The sequence below is a fragment of the Schistocerca piceifrons genome, chromosome 4 (genome assembly GCF_021461385.2).
Source record: "Schistocerca piceifrons isolate TAMUIC-IGC-003096 chromosome 4, iqSchPice1.1, whole genome shotgun sequence".
Taxonomy (NCBI): Eukaryota; Metazoa; Arthropoda; class Insecta; order Orthoptera; family Acrididae; genus Schistocerca; species Schistocerca piceifrons.
In genome coordinates, this window is record NC_060141.1 from 723,430,198 (window position 1) to 723,449,505 (window position 19,308).

The 19,308-nt window shown below is 39.4% G+C and overlaps 1 protein-coding gene across 2 annotated transcripts in view; it reads left to right on the forward strand.

The window, feature by feature from the left end:
* The window catches only part of LOC124795485 (ataxin-3-like), a 139,100-nt gene that overhangs the window by 88,215 nt on the left and 31,577 nt on the right, over positions 1 to 19,308 (forward strand). The window contains exons 4-6 of one of the 2 annotated variants that reach the window (XM_047259531.1): positions 11,489 to 11,643; positions 11,741 to 12,075; positions 17,499 to 18,507. In XM_047259531.1, coding sequence (XP_047115487.1) covers positions 11,489 to 11,643; positions 11,741 to 12,075; positions 17,499 to 17,711 — 703 coding nt within the window. In that variant the 3' untranslated portion in view covers positions 17,712 to 18,507. Of the gene's footprint in view, positions 1 to 11,488; positions 11,644 to 11,740; positions 12,076 to 17,498; positions 18,508 to 19,308 lie in introns of those variants that run through there. The other variant, XM_047259530.1, reaches the window with a different exon arrangement.

A 19,308-nucleotide genomic window follows, 5' to 3' on the forward strand; every position in this document is an offset into this window, starting at 1 on the left:
AACCATTTATTAAGTGTAGAAGAAAAAAAGGGTGAGAATAGTTCAAAAGAAAAAGCCAGGCAGCACATAGAAGAGGCAGTTTTGAAAAATTTTAGTCAAATTTTCACCTAACAACCTCTTGAGAAATAAGCAAAATTATGAAATATTTGAGAAATAAATGTTCTATTGAAGTAGATGACCCCTCTAATAAGATATTAAAACAATGTGGAGCAGTTACAGCTGATGTTCTGAGTCACATATGTAATGCATCACTAACTCAAGGTATTTTCCCAGCCTGTCTGCGAAAATACATGTTAAAATATGCCATTGTCAGGCCTCTCTACAAAAAGGGGGACACCAGGGATGTCAATAATTATCGGACAGTATCCTTGCTTACAGCATTTTCAAAAATCTTCGAGAAAGTAATGTACTGCAGTGGTTAGCCATCTTAACAGTAATGGGATACTTAGTAAATCACAGTTCGGATTTCAAAAATGCTGTTCCATTGAGACAGCAATATACAGTTTCCACAGTCTGTAAATAGTAAAATGTCACCAGTAGGAATTTTCTGTGACTTGTCCAAAGCATTTGATTTTGTGGACCATGACATTATTACAGAAATTACAATTCTGTGGTATAAATGGAATAGCATACAAGTGGTTTAAATCATATGTACAGAACAAGAAACAAAAAGTTTCTTTATATGGGTAAAGTGATTTAAATAAGTTTGCCACTGCATCTAACTGGGGTGAAATTACATTAGGTGTTTCACAGGGTTCAATCATGGGTCCCCTTCTGTTCTTGATATATGTGAACGACCTCCCTTCTTATCTGAAACAAGAAGCTGAACTGACACTGTTTGCTGATGATACAAGCATAATTATTAATCCAGTAAAAGGAACTCCAATTGAGAACGATACAAATAAGGTCTTTCGAAAAGTCATTAATAGGTTTTCTGCCAATGGGCTTCCTTTAAACTTTAAAAAAACACAGTACATCCAATTTTCTGCTGCAAAAAGTGCAGTTCCTTCAATAAATATCACACATCAACAGAAGTCAATAGACATGGTAGAGCATACTAAGTATTTAGATGTACATACAGATGAGAATCTTAAATGGAAAATTCATATTTTGGATCTTCTAAAGTGACTAGGTTCAGCAACTTTTGCAATCAGAATAACTGCCAATTTTGAGGATTAGAAATAAGTAAGCTAACATACTTTGCATACTTTCTCTCTCTGATGTCATACGGAATAATATTTTGCGGTAACTCAACACTTAGACAAAAAGTATTCACTGCTCCAAGAGAAAGTGGTTAGAATAATGTTTCGGGTTCATAGTCACACATCTTGAAGGCATCTTTTTAAAAGATTGAGAATTCTTACAACAGCCTCACAGTACATTTACTCACTAATGAAATTTGTTCTCAACAACATGGACCAGTTTAAAACAACTGTGACATTCATGATTATAATACCAGAAAAAAGAAAAACTTACACTATCCTTCACTCAACCTATCTTTGGCACAGAAAGGGGTAAAAATGTGCTGCTATAAAAAAATTTGACAAATTACCAGATGAAATAAAATGTCTAACAGACAGCAGTAATAGCTTCAAAAATAAATTGAAATCATATCTCCTTGACATCTCCTTCTATACCATAGATGAATTCTTGAATAGGAATAAATAAATCTATGAATACAGTGTCTACATGTTGTGCCATTTAAGAGAATGCGATAAATAATAGAAATATTAATCTATTAAAAAATTTTGTTTCATATATGCATTTCTTGTGCACTTGACACATTCCACTTCATAACGGCTACAGTATCAGGCGATTGATCAATGGAACATGCAACAAACTAACTAACATCTGCACAGACAAATTATAGCAAAGTTTGGTCAAATTTGCCAAAATTTGGGGGCACAAATCACATCTACAGTGACAAATTATTGACTGTGGGCCATAAACAACTGCAAATCTGGCGCAGAACATTTGTTACTCACATGTGTGATAAATTTAATGTTTCTTGGCTTTTTGTGCTCAGTGAATCAGAAAATTTTAGTGGTTGCTATGCTTTCAGTGTTATGAGTGTTCATTGCTGAATTTATTGGAATATGTAGAACCGCAAAAGTTTGTGGAAAGGAAGGGTGAAGAAGTACAGAAGCCAATATAAGAAGGCAACTTCTTATAATTCCTTAATAGAGAAAATGGGAGCTGTAGATCCTGTGCCAAACAGGGAACATACTTTTATAAAATATCGTTGCAGACTGTGTAACACAGAGAGTTCAGCAATCTAATGAGATCAATTCAATGTGAGGTACTTTACTTGTAATCATGAAATCCGTCTTCAGAACTGTGTATACAATTTTGCAGATGATGACATTAATCTCAAGTATATTCTTAAAAATGGGTAATAAATCAATAATAATGAGTGTTGTGTGTAATTGTATTTTCCATAGTGCGTGCTTTGACATTACTGTCAAAAATTTTAAATCTTAAGAACTTTTTGTTGTTGCCAGAAATTGTAATGTTGCTGACAGCTGCTCATTGAAACTGCTGACAGCTGCTCATTGAAACTGCTTTTCTCAAACAGGTATTACCCATCCAGAGTGCCAAACTATGGAGTCAGAAGTGTTGGGTTCAGTCACCTCCCTCAATCCTGGTATTTTTATCTGTTACTTATCACTTCTTTCACCTCTGATTACTACACATTTGGGAATCAATATTAAACTGTAGGTCTCTCTATAACTGGCTTGATAAGTCAGTTGAAAGGTCAGAAGAATGCAATGGCTTACCATCTCCAACTGAGTTGTGCCTAGTAAGCAATGTGGCATTCAGACCAATGTTTGGGCTGATGACAGCTTTACTTCATAATTATATATCCATTCATAAACAATTTCTCAATTTCAGGCTCACAGTATAACTCTTGAAGTAAATCAATATGACCAAAGGCGCGCACATGCGCGCCCACACACACACACACACACACACACACACACACACACACACACACATTGGTGCTATACTTTTGGTGTATGAAATCTGTAAGTATTAATGTGTATGTGATAGGTTCAGCACTTGGAGTAAGTTCTTCATTTGGAAAAGAAAGCAGGCATTTAGTGATAGAATATGAGTATGCAAGACAGCTAAGTTGTACTGGGAACTATCAGTGTATGAAAAAGACCTGTACTGGTGTTGTGCACAGTTTATACTTATTTCCATTTAGCTGTTGGTGGCCTGGGCAGTGTTTCTTGGCCACTAGGAGGTCCAGTTGAAGTGTTTTGGAGGATTGAAGATCCACACAAAGTGTCAAGGGCTGTGAGAGATCCATGCTGAACAGTGAGTTGCTGTTCTTCAACTAAATAAGTTGTAATTGATTGATCAGTGTTATGATAGAGAAAAATTGACCAGTAAAGATGCATAACACTGCAAAATATTGCTTGAATTAATATTTTTTGTTCTCTCAGCTGCTTCAGATAGTGGTACTGCAAGGAGCTCGTCCAGGTCGTCTCCATCTTCTACATAAAAACTGTCGTTGATGTTAGAGTATGACCCTTAACATTGTTGGCACAGTTTCAGGTGGACCAGTCCTGCTCACCTACACCCACACATCTTGGTGTATTGTTGAGCTGCAGCATCAGTTGGATGTATGCATTGTAGGCCAATGTCACATAGTCTTCAAACCTTGGCTAGTTGAGTGTTGCGGAGTGCAGCATACCATCATAAAAAGCTATCAGTAATTTCTCACCTGCAGCTGATACTTTCTTTGGATGGGCTGAAGGATCAGTGAATGTAGCAATTTAAAATTCAAAAGTGGGATGTTTTTGAGAGGGACATGAGAAATTTTACTTTTTTGTGATTGAGTAATGTGGGCATAGTCACAACCACTTATTGTGTAGAGGAAGCGCATGTACTTGGCAACAATCTTCTCCACACCACTTCCCGGATATCAGAAGAACTGGGAGACATATCTGCCTGGCTTGGAGAAATATACATTGTGGAAGTTTGAAGATCAATAATTATGGCAAGAAGGTCAATATCTTCCCCCACAGTTGTTAATTCTTGTGAGCCAAAGCCAAGGATTGTACCATACGCACTACGAGAGTGTATGCGTCATCAGTTAACTTCAGGGAAGTGATTCCACTTTAACCGCATTTTGTCATCTGCATGGTCATCAGCATGGCAATTAGTCCATCCTTGTTTTTTCCATTAGATACTTGTTGGTGTCATGGTGGAGCTAAATTGTATCTCCACGAACTGCCGTTTTGTTGACCTCCTAAAGCGATCCAGGGAATTGATAGTCTTCCATCTGTCTGAATCCTCATCGAACAAAAATTCCACATTTTGATTGTACTTATTTCATATGTAATTGATATGAGTCATAAATTTGCCGGATACTGTACTATATGGATCCAGAGCAGTGGGTGTGGCATTTGACAAAAAATGGGTTGGCTCCCATTACCACATTGAAAACCATGGCTCCTGAGAGGCTTCTTCAGCTTATATCTTGCAAATTTAAGACAGATTGCCAAGGTTGGTAGGTGTAGGCAAGCAGGACTGTTGTGCATGAAACTGTGCCAGCAATTTGAAGGGTTGTGCTTCAATATTAAGGACTATTTTGATATAGAATATGGCAATCTCTTGGATGAGTCATTTGCGTACCATTGTCTGAAGTAGCTGAGATGGCAGAAGGTATTAATTCATGTAATATTTTGTAGCATTATGCACCTATACCATTCAATTTTTCTCTGTCATAGTAGTAATCATTCAATTACAATTTATTCAGTTGGAGAACAGCAACCCTGTTCAGCCTGGACCTTTCTGATAGTTTGCCTAGGTCTTCCATTGCCCAAAACCCTTCACCTGGATCTGCTAGTATCCAATAAACATTGTCTGGACCACCACCAGCAAGCAAGCAGAGATGAGTAAAAAAACTGTGCAGTTGACATCAGTACAAGTATTTGTTCATACTTGATAGTTCACTGTACAACTTACAATTTTCGTATCCATATTCTGTCATTAAATGCCATCTTTCTTTTCCAGATGGAGAACCTACTCGAACTGATGACTCAGTCGTGTGCTCGACATTCACTTGTTTCATGACACATGTATATTACTACAGACAGATTTCATATTCACCTTTCTATTCAGTATTATGTACCTAATACATAGTAAATATAATTTCTCTACATTTTTATCAAATGCTCTTTCCCACCAATTAATTCAAAAAAGCTCTTTTCAAGGAAAATACACCTGAAAGTATAGTACTGATGAGAGATAGGCAGGTGGGAGGGCTCAGGAGGTATTTTTCATCATTTTTGCTTTGTTCCCTTTTTACTTACAAGAAAACTGAATATTACAGACATCTCTTGTAGGTAATTTAATGCACTTTCAGGTGGTATAATTGTTTTCATTGCTGGTGTGTACACTACTGGTCATTAAAATTGCTACACCAAGAAGAAATGCAGATGATCAGTGGGTATTCATTGGACAAATATTTTGTACTAGAACTGACATGTGATTACATTTTCATGCAATTTTGGTGCATAGATCCTGAGAAATCAGTACCCAGAACAACCACCTTTGGCCATAATAACGACCTTGATACACCTGGGATGGCGCGTACAGGTACAGCTGCCCATGCAGCTTCAACACAATACCACAGTTCGTCAAGAGTAGTGACTGGCGCATTGTGACGAGCCAGGTGCTCGGCCACCATTGACCAGACGTTTTCAATTGGTGAGAGATCTGGAGAATGTGCTGGCCAGGGCAGCAGTCGAACATTTTCTGTATCCAGAAAGGCCCGTACAGGACCTGCAACATGTGGTCGTGCATTATCCTGTTGAAATTTAGGGTTTCGCAGGGATCGAATGAAGGGTAGAGCCATGGGTCATAACACATCTGAAATGTAACGTCCACTGTCAAAGTGCCGTCAATGCGAACAAGAGGTGACCGAGACGTGTAACCAATGGCACCCCATACCATCACGCTGGGTGATACGCCAGTATGGCGATGACGAATACACGCACCCAATGTGCATTCACCGCGATGTCACCAAACACGGATGCGACCATCATGATGCTGTAAACAGAACCTGGATTCATTTGAAAAAATGACATTTTGCCATTCGTGCACCCAGGTTCGTCGTTGAGTACACCATCGCAGGTGCTCCTGTCTGTGATGCAGCATCAAGGGTAACCGCAGCTATGGTCTCTGAGCTGATAGCTCATGCTGCTGCAAATGTCGTCAAACTGTTTGTGCAGATGGTTGTTGTCTTGCAAAAGGCCCAATCTGTTGACTCAGGGATCGAGACTTGGCTGCACGATCTGTTACTGCCTTGTGGATAAGATGCCTGTCATCTCGACTGCTAGTGATACGAGGCCGTTGAGATCCAGCACGGCGTTCCGTATTATCCACCTGAACCCACCGATTCCATATTCTGCTAACAATCATTGGATCTCGTCCAACGCGAGCAGCAGTGCCGCAATCGTGATAAGCTACAATCCGACCCTTATCACAGTCGGAAACATGATGGTACACATTTCTCCTCCTCACACAAGGCATCACAACGACATTTCACCAGGCAATGCTGGTCAACTGCTGTTTGTGTATGAGAAATCGGTTGGAAACTTTCCTCATGTCAGCACATTGTATGTGTCGCCACCGGTGCCAACGTTGTGTGAATGCTCTTAAAACCTAATCATTTGCATATCACAGCATCTTCTTCCTGTCGGTTAAATTTTGCATCTGTAGCACGTCATCAAAACAAGGATAATGGAATGTAGATCACATAACTAATGAGGAAGTATTGAATAGGATTGGGGAGAAGAGAAGTTTGTGGCACAACTTGACCAGAAGAAGGGATCGGTTGGTAGGACATGTTCTGAGGCATCAAGGGATCACCAATTTAGTATTGGAGGGCAGCGTGGAGGGTAAAAATCGTAGAGGGAGACCAAGAGATGAATACACTAAGCAGATTCAGAAGGATGTAGGTTGCAGTAGGTACTGGGAGATGAAAAAGCTTGCACAGGATAGAGTAGCATGGAGAGCTGCATCAAACCAGTCTCAGGACTGAAGACCACAACAACAACAACAACAACAACAACAAGCACGTCATCTATGTGGTGTAGCAATTTTAATGGCCAGTAGTGTATATTTTCTGAGTTGTGTTGGGTGGAATGGGCATTTTTTATGTTTTTGCAGATGGGCCAAAAAGTCGCTGTTTTTCAGTGTGCTTTGGCACCAATTATGCGTGTGAGAAAATCAACCTAATTAGTATATTTTGTGGGAAATTTTGTCTACTTTAATTTTGTACAGAGTAGTCAACTTTGAAAAGTGCATACTTTCCGAGATAACAAGTGAAAAACTGAAAAAGTGCAAAAATTTTGAGTAAACATTAAATTCCAATTCAGCACCCCAAAAAACATACAGAACTGTTCAGAAAAAACTTCTGCGATTTTGTTACGAAAATGGCTGTTTTTGACACCAGTTGACTGTACTGTGTTCTGCCAGAAAATTAAGAATATTGTTCAGTGCCTTAAAAGTAAAAACTCTCACATACTTGATAGTATCTTTTCTAAATTACTGAAATCCTGTTTCCATATATGCAATGTACTCAGTCTCATAGGCAGTACAACACTATCATAGGATATATTTCAAAGCAGGCTGAAATACTTTAGTCAGGCTCCATTATACAAAAGGTAGCAAGACATATATAATTACCAACCAGTCTCGCATCATACCTCCTTCTCAAAGATAGTAGAAAACATCATATATACAAGATCTATAATACACCTTTCCTAAAATACTAAATTGGTGATCCCTTGATGCCTCAGAACATGTCCTACCAACCGATCCCTTCTTCTGGTCAAGTTGTGCCACAAACTTCTCTTCTCCCCAATCCTATTCAATACTTCCTCATTAGTTATGTGATCTACCCATCTAATCTTCAGCATTCTTCTGTAGCACCACATTTCAAAAGCTTCTATTCTCTTCTTGTCCAAACTATTTACCGTCCATGTTTCACTTCCATACATGGCTACACTCCATACAAATACTTTCAGAAATAACTTCCTGACACTTAAATCTATACTCGATGTTAACAAATTTCTCTTCTTCAGAAGCGCTTTCCTTGCCATTGCCAGTCTACATTTTATATCCTCTCTACTTCGTCCATCATCAGTTATTTTGCTCCCCAAATAGCAAAACTCCTTTACTACTTTAAGTGTCTCATTTCCTAATCTAATACCCTCAGCATCACCCGACTTAATTCGACTACATTCCATTATCCTCGTTTTGCTTTTGTTGATGTTCATCTTATATCCTCCCTTCAAGACACCATCCATTCCGTTCAACTGCTCTTCCAAGTCCTTTGCTGTCTCTGACAGAATTACAATGTCATCGGCGAACCTCAAAGTTTTTATTTCTTCTCCATGGATTTTAATACCTACTCCAAATTTTTCTTTTGCTTCCTTTACTGCTTGCTCAATGTACAAATTGAATAACATCGGGGAGAGGCTACAACCCTGTCTTACTCCCTTCCCAACCACTACTTCCCTTTCATGTCCCTCAACTCTTATAACTGCCATCTGGTTTCTGTACAAGTTGTAAATAGCCTTTCGCTCCCTGTATTTTACCCCTGCCACCTTTAGAATTTGAAAGAGAGTATTCCAGTCAACATTGTCAAAAGCTTTCTCTAAGTCTACAAATGCTAGAAACGTAGGTTTGCCTTTCCTTAATCTTTCTTCTAAGATAAGTCGTAAGGTCAGTATTGCCTCACGTGTTCCAGTATTTCTACGGAATCCAAACTGATCTTCCCCGAGGTCGGCTTCTACTAGTTTTTCCATTCGTCTGTAAAGAATTCGTGTTAGTACTTTGCAGCTGTGGCTTATTAAACTGATTGTTCGGTAATTTTCACATCTGTCAACACCTGCTTTCTTTGGGATTGGAATTATTATATTCTTCTTGAAGTCTGAGGGTATTTCGCCTGTTTCATACATCTTGCTCACCAGATGGTAGAGTTTTGTCAGAACTGGCTCTCCCAAGGCCGTCAGTAGTTCCAATGGAATGTTGTCTACTCCGGGGGCCTTGTTTCGACTCAGGTCCTTCAGTGCTCTGTCAAACTCTTCACGCAGTATTATATCTCCCATTTCATCTTCATCTACATCCTCTTCCATTTCCATAATATTGTCCTCAAGTGCATCGCCCTTGTATAGACTCTCTATATACTCCTTCCACCTTTCTGCTTTCCCTTCTTTGCTTAGAACTGGGTTTCCATCTGAGCTCTTGATGTTCATACATGTGGTTCTCTTATCTCCAAAGGTCTCTTTAATTTTCCTGTAGGCAGTATCTATCTTACCCCTAGTGAGATAAGCCTCTACATCCTTACATTTGTCCTCTAGCCATCCCTGCTTAGCCATTTTGCACTTCCTGTCGATCTCATTTTTGAGACGTTTGTATTCCTTTTTGCCTGCTTCATTTACTGCATTTTTATATTTTCTCCTTTCATCAATTAAATTCAATATTTCTTCTGTTACCCAAGGATTTCTACTAACCCTCTTCTTTTTACCTACTTGATCGTCTGCTGCCTTCACTACTTCATCCCTCAGAGCTACCCATTCTTCTTCTACTGTATTTCTTTCCACCATTCCTTTCAATTGTTCCCTTATGCTCTCCCTGAAACTCTGTACAACCTCTGGTTCTTTCAGTTTATCCAGGTCCCATCTCCTTAAATTCCCACCTTTTTGCAGTTTCTTCAGTTTTAATCTACAGGTCATAACCAATAGATTGTGGTCAGAGTCCACATCTGCCCCTGGAAATGTCTTACAATTTAAAACCTGGTTCCTAAATCTCTGTCTTACCATTATATAATCTATCTGATACCTTTTAGTATCTCCAGGGTTCTTCCATATATACAACCTTCTATCATGATTCTTAAACCAAGTGTTAGCTATGATTAAGTTGTGCTCTGTGCAAAATTCTATCAGGTGGCTTCCTCTTTCATTTCTTATCCCCAGTCCATATTCACCTACTACGTTTCCTTCTCTCCCTTTTCCTACACTCGAATTCCAGTCACCCATGACTATTAAATTTTCGTCTCCCTTCACTATCTGAATAATTTCTTTTATTTCATCATACATTTCTTCAATTTCTTCGTCATCTGCAGAGCTAGTTGGCATATAAACTTGTACTACTGTAGTAAGTGTGGGCTTCGTATCTATCTTGGCCACAATAATGCGTTCACTAAGCTGTTTGTAGTAGCTTACCCACGTTCCTATTTTCCTATTCATTATTAAACCTACTCCTGCATTACCCCTATTTGACTTTGTGTTTATAACCCTGTAGTCACCTGACCAAAAGTCTTGTTCCTCCTGCCACCGAACTTCACTAATTCCCACAATATCTAACTTTAACCTATCCATTTCCCTTTTTAAATTTTCTAACCTACCTGCCCGATTAAGGGATCTGACATTCCACGCTCCGATCCGTAGAACGCCAGTTTTCTTTTTCCTATCCTTGTCATAATATTTTTAGAAGTTTACATTGATAACTACTTCAACAGGAAGTTGCATGTTAATACTTGTTAAGTGTCTATGCTTTACATTGCAGATATCAGATTTTGGAGATGAAAATGAAGAAAGTTGGTGTTCCCTATTTCCATTCACATGTGTCGCATAGTATCGTATTCTGATGTAACTTGTCACTGAGAAAAGAAGTGTTTGTTAAACAGAAGCATGCGGTAGGATAATATGTGAAATCCACTCTGCAACCTCTTGTAAAGAGCGCTTTAAACAGTTGGGTCTGTTGGCAACAGTATATTTGCACCCATATGCTGTTGGCAATTAATTTTGGTTCGAAAACAATAGAACCATTCATAAAAGAAGTGACATGATCCTTCATTCAGCCTTAGCATGGCATGAAAAGCCATACATATGTTTCATCATTTACTCAGTGGCGTAAAGAACTTATTAAAATGAACTACAAACACAAACGTCTTCATAAGTTCAATACCACAGAAGAATATCTTATTGTGTAATAATATAGAAATGCTTATATGAAAAAAGGGCAGGTGGTAGTGTAACTCAAGACAGTCATCCAAAATGTCAACATTTATATTTTCCTTGAGAAAGTATGTGTAAAATTGGCTCATTCCAAATCATTTGAAGAGATGTCAATTATGATCTGTGGCACATGCAAATAATAATTAAATTCCAGAATTGTGAATGGATGTGGGCAAGCTTTTCTGTGGTTTCCTTTCAACTCATTATTTTGGAAGTGAAATTTTAACATTTAAATATCACAAGCATAAATTCCCATTCTTGCATTTCCTGATTTTGGTAGTAACTACCTGTACTTGTCACCCTTTAGCAATTCTATTTGACTCTAATATAAATTTGGAAAAGTTGTAATTAATGTAAAAGAAGATATTAATTTTTGGTATCTTTATGAGCAGTTTTCTCAATGTCTAAAGGTTACTGAACCTTTCACATGATATTTTTGTTTATAGTGAAATGAATGCATTCATTTGCAACTATCGTGACCACTGGTTTACAATTCGCCGATTGGGCCAGCAGTGGTTCAATTTGAACTCATTACTTAGTGGACCTGAACTGATTAGTGACACATATTTAGCCATGTTCCTAGCACAGCTGCAGCAAGAAGGTAGACTATTTCTTCTTTTAAATTCATGTGGTTATATAAGCAATTTTTTAAAAATTTGTCAGTGTAGTATGACAAAATGGTTTCATTTTTTCTGTAGGTTATTCTATTTTTGTTGTGTTTGGGGATCTTCCCGAGTCAGAAGCTGACAATTTGTTGCACCTTGCCCCTGCTGTACAGCACGAGAAGCCTCGCCTGCTTGCCACAATTGTGCGCAAAGTTGTTCCTGTAAGTGCTCAAGATTCTGAAGAGGACCAGGACCTACAGAGAGCTGTGAGGCTGAGTCTGACTGACAGTAATCCACCAAGAGTGACACATATACCAATAGAAATTGAACGCAGTCTGAGTACTGACGATACAGAGTTACAAGCAGCTCTCAGACTTAGTTTGCAAGATGAGAGTTCATCACGCGTCACGCCAGCTAATGAGGAAGAAGTAAGTGTGTGATAGTGGATTTCTACACGTGTGCTTATCTTTCTGTAACACAATACCTAAGAATATGCTAAAAGAAATTTATGTTATGGAGATGGTACTGCAGCATGAACAATTTAAGGTAATGAAATGTGTTTACATACATTGATGGAAAATGCGGGATAGAATATATGTATGCATATCACTAATTGAAAAGGAGAAGGTGCACTCAGCATTAGAGAGGTATGTAGATGTGGCAATGCCTTAATTTTTGTTTGGGAAAAGTGTTCCATCAGGTTAAGAAACACTCTCTCAACTTTTTAAAATTTTCCTCATGGCCTTGCTACTATTGAACACTGCCTTTCCCAACACCAAACTGACCTCAGACTTACAAATCCCTTCCTAGTAACCATGACTAACTATATCATCACCCACAAGTACTTCTCCCTTGAAGGTATCGCCTACAAACAAATCCATGGTACAGCAATGGGAGCCAGCATAGCACCATCTTATGCCAACCTATTCCTGATCCATCTAGAGGAAACCTTGCTAATAACCCACAATCCCAAACTCCTTGTCTGGTTCAGATTCATTGACGATTTCTTCATGATTTCGACCGATGGTGAGGGCACCCTATCCACATTCATTCAGAAGCTCAACACCTTCTCCCCTATTTGCATCACCTGATCCTTCTCAACCCTACAAGCCACCTGCCTCGATGTTGACTACCATCTCAGGTGTGACTACATCAGTACCTCTGTCCATATCAAACCTACCAACCACCAATAATACCTCCACTTTGGTAGCTGCCACCTATTCCTTCCATCCAGCCTAGGCACCAAGTTTATCACATCTGTAGTGATGAGCAGTACCTCTACAAATATGCCGAGGGTCTCACAGAGTCATTCACAGTCCAAATTTACCCTCCTAACCTTGTCCGAAAACAAATTTCCCATGCTGTGTCTCTCTCCAGTTACCTATTACCTCCATGCACACCTCCACACACATCTATCACATTCCCACTGTCTTGTCACAAAGGAAAACTCCTTTTGTGACTCAGCACCATCTAGGACTGGAGAAACTGTATCACGTTCTCTGCCAGGGTTTTGACTACCTACAGTGTCTAGCTTCTTACTTTCTCCCCCTTTCTCTACTTATCTTCTCTGCTTTGTCCTTCCCCCCTTCCACCCCTCTCACCCAGACCCTCTCCCCATCACATCCCTGTATGCTTCCATGCTTCCACTGGTGGCAGCACAGTATCTGCCTCCACGCTTACACAGTTCTCTTCCCCTTCCCCTCTCCTTGTCTGACACCACCTCCTGACCCCCACCCCACTTGCCCTCACCCCCACCAGATTGTGCTCAGTGTGTGTGTGTGTGTGTGTGTGTGTGTGTGTGTGTGTGTGTTTTCTATTTCAGAAATCTTAAATATGTAGCAGTCTTCTTCATTGGGTCTATCTGTGACTCAGTGCCTCGTCTGCGTGATGAGCAGCAATTTATCACCATATTGCTATTATTCCGTTGTGGACTTTTCATTGTTTGACACTCAACTTTTTCACATACATTTGCAGAGCTCTGCTTGCTACTGGCACTACTGCCTGACTGGGCAGGAAGAGATCGTTTCTAGGGCTGACAATGAGGAAATTTAGAGGGTGTGGAGCGAGGAGGAAGAAGAGGACAGGGGAAGTGTTAGGAGAAACCTTGTAAAGTGTGTGTGTGTTTGTGTGCAGGGGCAGGTTATTGTTAGTGAGGAGCAATATTGAGAGAGAAAAAGAGATATTACAAATGGAAAGGAGAGAACTCAGAGTACATGAAAAAGTAGTGATGAGAAAGGTTCTGTTGATTGAGGTAGAGTCGACTAGGAAGGTAACAAATGGAGTGACCAACATGAGACAGAAGAGTGGAATGCTGTGTAAACAAGAGGATAAGGCAATTGGAAGACAGTCACTAGCAGAAATTAAGGCCGGGGGGAAGGGGGTGGGGTTGCAGAAATAAAAACTATGTTGCACAGTGAAGTTCTATCTGAACTACTGAGAAAAGGTGATGTTGAGAAGAATCTAAATGGAATTAATGTTGAAACAGCCATTGATTTCAGCGACATGTTTCAGAACATGATAAGAAACTGGGTCTAGCTAGCATAGGGCCACAGTTTAAGTGGCCTTCATCCAGGTGGATAACTTTGTCATGGCCATATCACATGGAATGCTTTGCAAAGGTTTCAGTGAAGGACATGTCTTTCACATGTTTTCTCCTTTAATGGGGTATTAAATGCCAGTAGGGATTAAAAATAAACAGTAGAGGACAGATCCTTGGGTCTTCCGCAGGGATCAGCCCCATGAGGCAGGGGCTAGGAGCAGGATATGCTTAGCTGCAGAGAAGGATATTGCGTAGGTTCAGAGGTAGTGGAATACTGCATAAGGGAAGGTGAGAAGAATTGTGGCGGAGGATATTCCATTTTTCAGTGTACAATGAGGGCTAATTGAAGCTTTGATGGAGAATATGTTATATTGGTTCCAGTTCTGGATGATACTGAATGAAGACTCTTTTGCTTTTTTGTGGTTCTAAAAGTCATGGGAGATCTCTATCCAGATGAGTAAGTTGTTGGAGGAAGGGGAGGGGTTAGTTTCTATCTGCAAAGGCCTCAGCCAAATTTTCAACAAATTGGGGGCAGGGGCAGTTTGTTATTCCAGATGCAACTTTCCCAGGCAGCTAGGTCATGTGGGAGGGCCTTAGGGTGTGGAAAGGGTACTGGCTGTTGAAGTGTATGCATCGCTGATAGTGTTGGTATCAGCAGAGGTTCTCCTGAAGCATTAGTGAAGGTGACTCGCTGAATGGATGAGGAAGAAAGTGTTCAATTTCTGGAGGAATTAGTGCACCTTACACTTTCGTCATGTTCTTCCTTTACACTAATTACATTCCTCCCTGTTCCTAACTACCCACAACAACTAAAACTGCAAAACTGCTATTTCAGGCAGCAGTGACGGGATGATCCCCCCCCCCCTGCCCCCACCCCCCCCTGCTGCCCCCCCCCCCCCTTACACACACACACACACACACACACACACACACACACACACACACACACACACACGGGAGAGGGAGAGGTAATTTAGAATCTTTTCTTTGTGCCCTTCAGTTGCTGAGTGCTTTCTTTGGTCATCCCCCATATGCATTGAATGTATATACTAATCTTCTTTAACTAATAATGGTTGATATTTGTCATTATAGCAGATTGTAATAAATATGTTCATCATTTTCTTTTGCAGTTACTGTTTTCACAATTTTTATTGTTGGCAAATATGTAAAAAATATTGGATGTTCCATAAAGGGATAGCTCAGAACTATAGATGCCTTAAAAAAATATTGCTGTCACATCTGTTAGGGATATGTCAGTGTAAGAAGTACTAAAGGGTGTACAGGAAGTTGTGAGGTGCTGCCATCATGAAGAAGAGACGGATAGTTTGCAGTAATAGAAAGAAAAAGGTTCGCCACCATTTCGCATTACATTCAGGTGATTCGATATTTGTGATACAACTAGCAAAGAAAAACGGAAAATGCAGTTAGTGAGTAACAAAATGACTAAAGAGAGCTGCTTCAAGCCTACAGCTTTGGAAATATATATCACCACCCAAGCGACATTTGTGAATGGGAGAAAAGTTAACAAGCTGGAAATTTATTGGCTGCAGCAGTGAATGAATGTACTGAAGAGCCTTATGATTAAATGTATTTTCAAGAAAAGTTCTCACTTCAGAGAAGTAAATTTGCAAAAGTGTGATAGAGGAAGAGCACCATACACCAGCTGGATCTGTACAACAGCTTTATCCAGACAGGACTGCAATTACAAAAGGAAAGGAGGATCTTCTGGATCTCTAACAATACGTACATCCAGTACACCATGATTCTTTTTACAAAGCTGAAGGTTGAAAATAATACACATTAGCTCTATGTTGACCATGACAGTGGATCTGGCTAAATGGTTTTTGTTTCTAGTAAAGTGGTTTTTAACTAACCTGCTACAGGGAATTTGATTCAAGATGTTTTGTTTGGCAAGAAATTCCTAGGTTTTTTTTAACATTTATAAAAAATATTTTCAGTAGTTGTATTTTTTAAAAACTGATAAAACATTTCTAATGAATTTAAGCATGCAATAAAAAATGGCATTTTTGTTATCTCTTGTGCTGATTTTTCTGTAAGTCTGAGATATTGGCGCTAAACGTTTTATTTCCATATAAGGTAAATGGGAATTACGTACCAACCAGTAAACTCTCGATTCTTTAAAGCATCCAACTCCAATGTCAAAAAAGCTTCAGATGTCTTATTGCAAATGAGTTAGTGTGTTAAATATTAGCTTTAAGTGTGTAAGTGAGAAAAAAATTTAGGAAAGGTTTGAAATTACGCTTAAAGCTTGTTAGAAGTCGCTAAGTGCTCTTGTTATGGAAACACTGGATGAACATAAACCACATAATTTGTGCTGCATTTTAGGCAAAAACTAGTTTATCATGCATTTCAGTGTTTGGCATTATATCTCCTGAACTGTGTGTCGTGCAATGGGGGCAACAATATGCTTATGTGGAATTTCTAGTTCAATTTAAATTGCACACTTTGTGTTTCTTCCTTTGCTGCATCTATTTTTTTCTAGACTGTATAGTGAGGGATTATCTGATCACTTCTGTCAAAACACTGGTCCATACACATTATAGGCAAGACTGACTGCCTGTATGGATTTGTGTTCGACACTGATCCTTTGTATTGAAAAGAAAACAAAATTTCATTTTGTGCGTAGGCATACCACAGTGTCACTAATGTTCATCTAGCTGACCTTGTGAGTGCTTATAGCACATACCTTACACAAAGGAGTAATCAATCTGCCCTTCTGCAACCAATATTGAATATGTACTGTAAAAACTGAGTACTGTTCACAAATGAATTTAGATCCTGTAGTGAGCAGTTTGTTACTCCCCATGTTGGGAATTTCTTTTTTCTAGACAGATTAAAACATACCATTTTTAGGTATCTGTGTAACAAAAGCGACTCTCCAGTTGTCAGTAACTATTTGCAAGTCTCATTCCTTACATTATTTCCAAATTTTTTGACAAGGTAATGCACTGAGACATTGTCACCAATCTGAATAGTAATGGGTTAGTCAGTCAGTCACACTTTTATATTTCAAAGGGCAGCACTATTGAGGAAGATGATTGTACCTTCTAGTGACCACATAATAGAAATTTAAGCTGATAAAATCTACAACGTATTGCTGTTTCTTTGCCATTATATTGGGTTGCAAAGTAAAGTCTGACAGGCAGATAAGACTCCCTAAGTGCTACAGTTTTTCTCCAGTACCCAAGTATTAAAATTTCGATATGAAATGCGCCCTCTCTTACACTTACATTTTAGTTAGCTGTGTGCCTAGCACAACACAGCACAGTAACATAATGTCCTACTTCACAGGAGGACTCAAATGATGACAGTCGGAAGATAAAACATATAGCACAGCTTGGGCGTCATTCAGAACTTAATTCAGCTATATTGACAGTGGATAATAACCACAAAGTACGCACACAGCATTCGGAACAGCTGTGGCTAGAAGAAGCTACAGCCGTTGCTATTGGTTGTCACACACCACGGACAGAGCGCGAGACGCGGCACAGAGGGAACGCCTAGCACAACCTAGGCATAAATACCAGACTTGTTCCTCACTGGAATCAGTATCAGACAGCACCTGAAGAAGACTGTGAGTCACGCAGTTGAAATATCATGCGGGAAAGACGCGAATAACTGGCAGAAACCCGATTAATCAACATGACAATTCCTCACTGGTAAAGCTTGAAGAATTACAAGTTACGTATTGTCAAAAATACCCCACTTGCCATGAATATAATTTATCAACAGAAATAATCAACAGGGTAGAAAGTTTTAAGTACTTGGCTGAATGCATTGATGGGAACCTAAAATGGATATGCCATCTAGCTGACTTGTTAAAAGTTTAGGTTCAGGTGCTTTTGCTATAAAAATAATTACCAACTTTGGGAACATACAAACCATTGCAAATTTTCATTTACTGATGTCCTGCATGTTAATATTCAGAGGGAACTCCTCACATGGGCAAAAACTGTTTGTTGCACAAGATAAACTGAATAGCGTGGAATTATATGTGGAGCTCACACATCAGGCATCTGTTTAAACAGTTAGTTATATCAACCACATCTCATAGTACATTTGTATAGTTGTGAAATTTGTTGGTAAGAATCAGTTGTGATCAAGAGTAGCAGAGGTATTCACCAATACAGTACTAGAAGGAAAAATGATCTGCACTGACTCCTGTGGATCTAAATTTGACTCACAAAAGATTGCAGTACTCAGATATAAAATGCTTGTCCATTCAAATAAAATGGCTGACAGACAGCAGAGGTGTTTTCAAATTTAGATTAAAATTGTGTTTTCTTAATAACTCCTCCTATACCATACAGAAATTCATGAATAGAAATAATTATTTACATAACTAACAAATGTGATGTCTTTTGTTAAGAGCACTTGTGGTATATTATTTATGTACTAATTTATTATGATTCCAGTTTTGGGAGCTAGTTGAAGAGACGGAGTAATTAAAATGATTAAGTTAGGCATTTGCAACAAAAGAAAAATAAAGGGTAAATACATAAAATAAAGGAAAGGCAACCACTCACCTGTAGCTGCCCATGGCCACGGCAAGACTCGATTATCAATAGCAGTTGCAGTGCAGGTGGGATTGGTGAGGGGACAGGGAAGGGCACTTGAGGTGAGAGTAGGGTGATAGGGTAGTATGAGACAAGTCTTTCACATATATCTGAGTCAGTACAACAAGATGACAGAGTCCAGAGGATGGATCACATAAAGAGTTGGGAGAGGGGGAAAGTGAGGGGAGCAAAGGAGAGGAAGGTGGAGGTGAGTAGGGAGGCCAGGAGGGAACAGGAAAGGGAGTTGGATAGGGAGGTAGAGGGGAGACGGGGAGGGGGGGGGGGGGGAAGCATGCCATATGAGGGAATGACGAAGAGTGATGGGACAAGGCGTTACATGATCTGTTTGGGGAAGGAGCAGTGTGGACAGAAAAGAGATGGGAAAAGGTAAGTAGAGGCAGTGGAAAACAAGTTAGCAGAGGTTTAGGCCAGGGGAATTGCAAGAGAGCAGCTTGTGCTGAAGAAAGAATTGCGACCTGCATAGTTCAAAGAAACATTTGCTGGAATGGAGTATACAAATGGCCTGTGTTGTGATGTGGAGCATT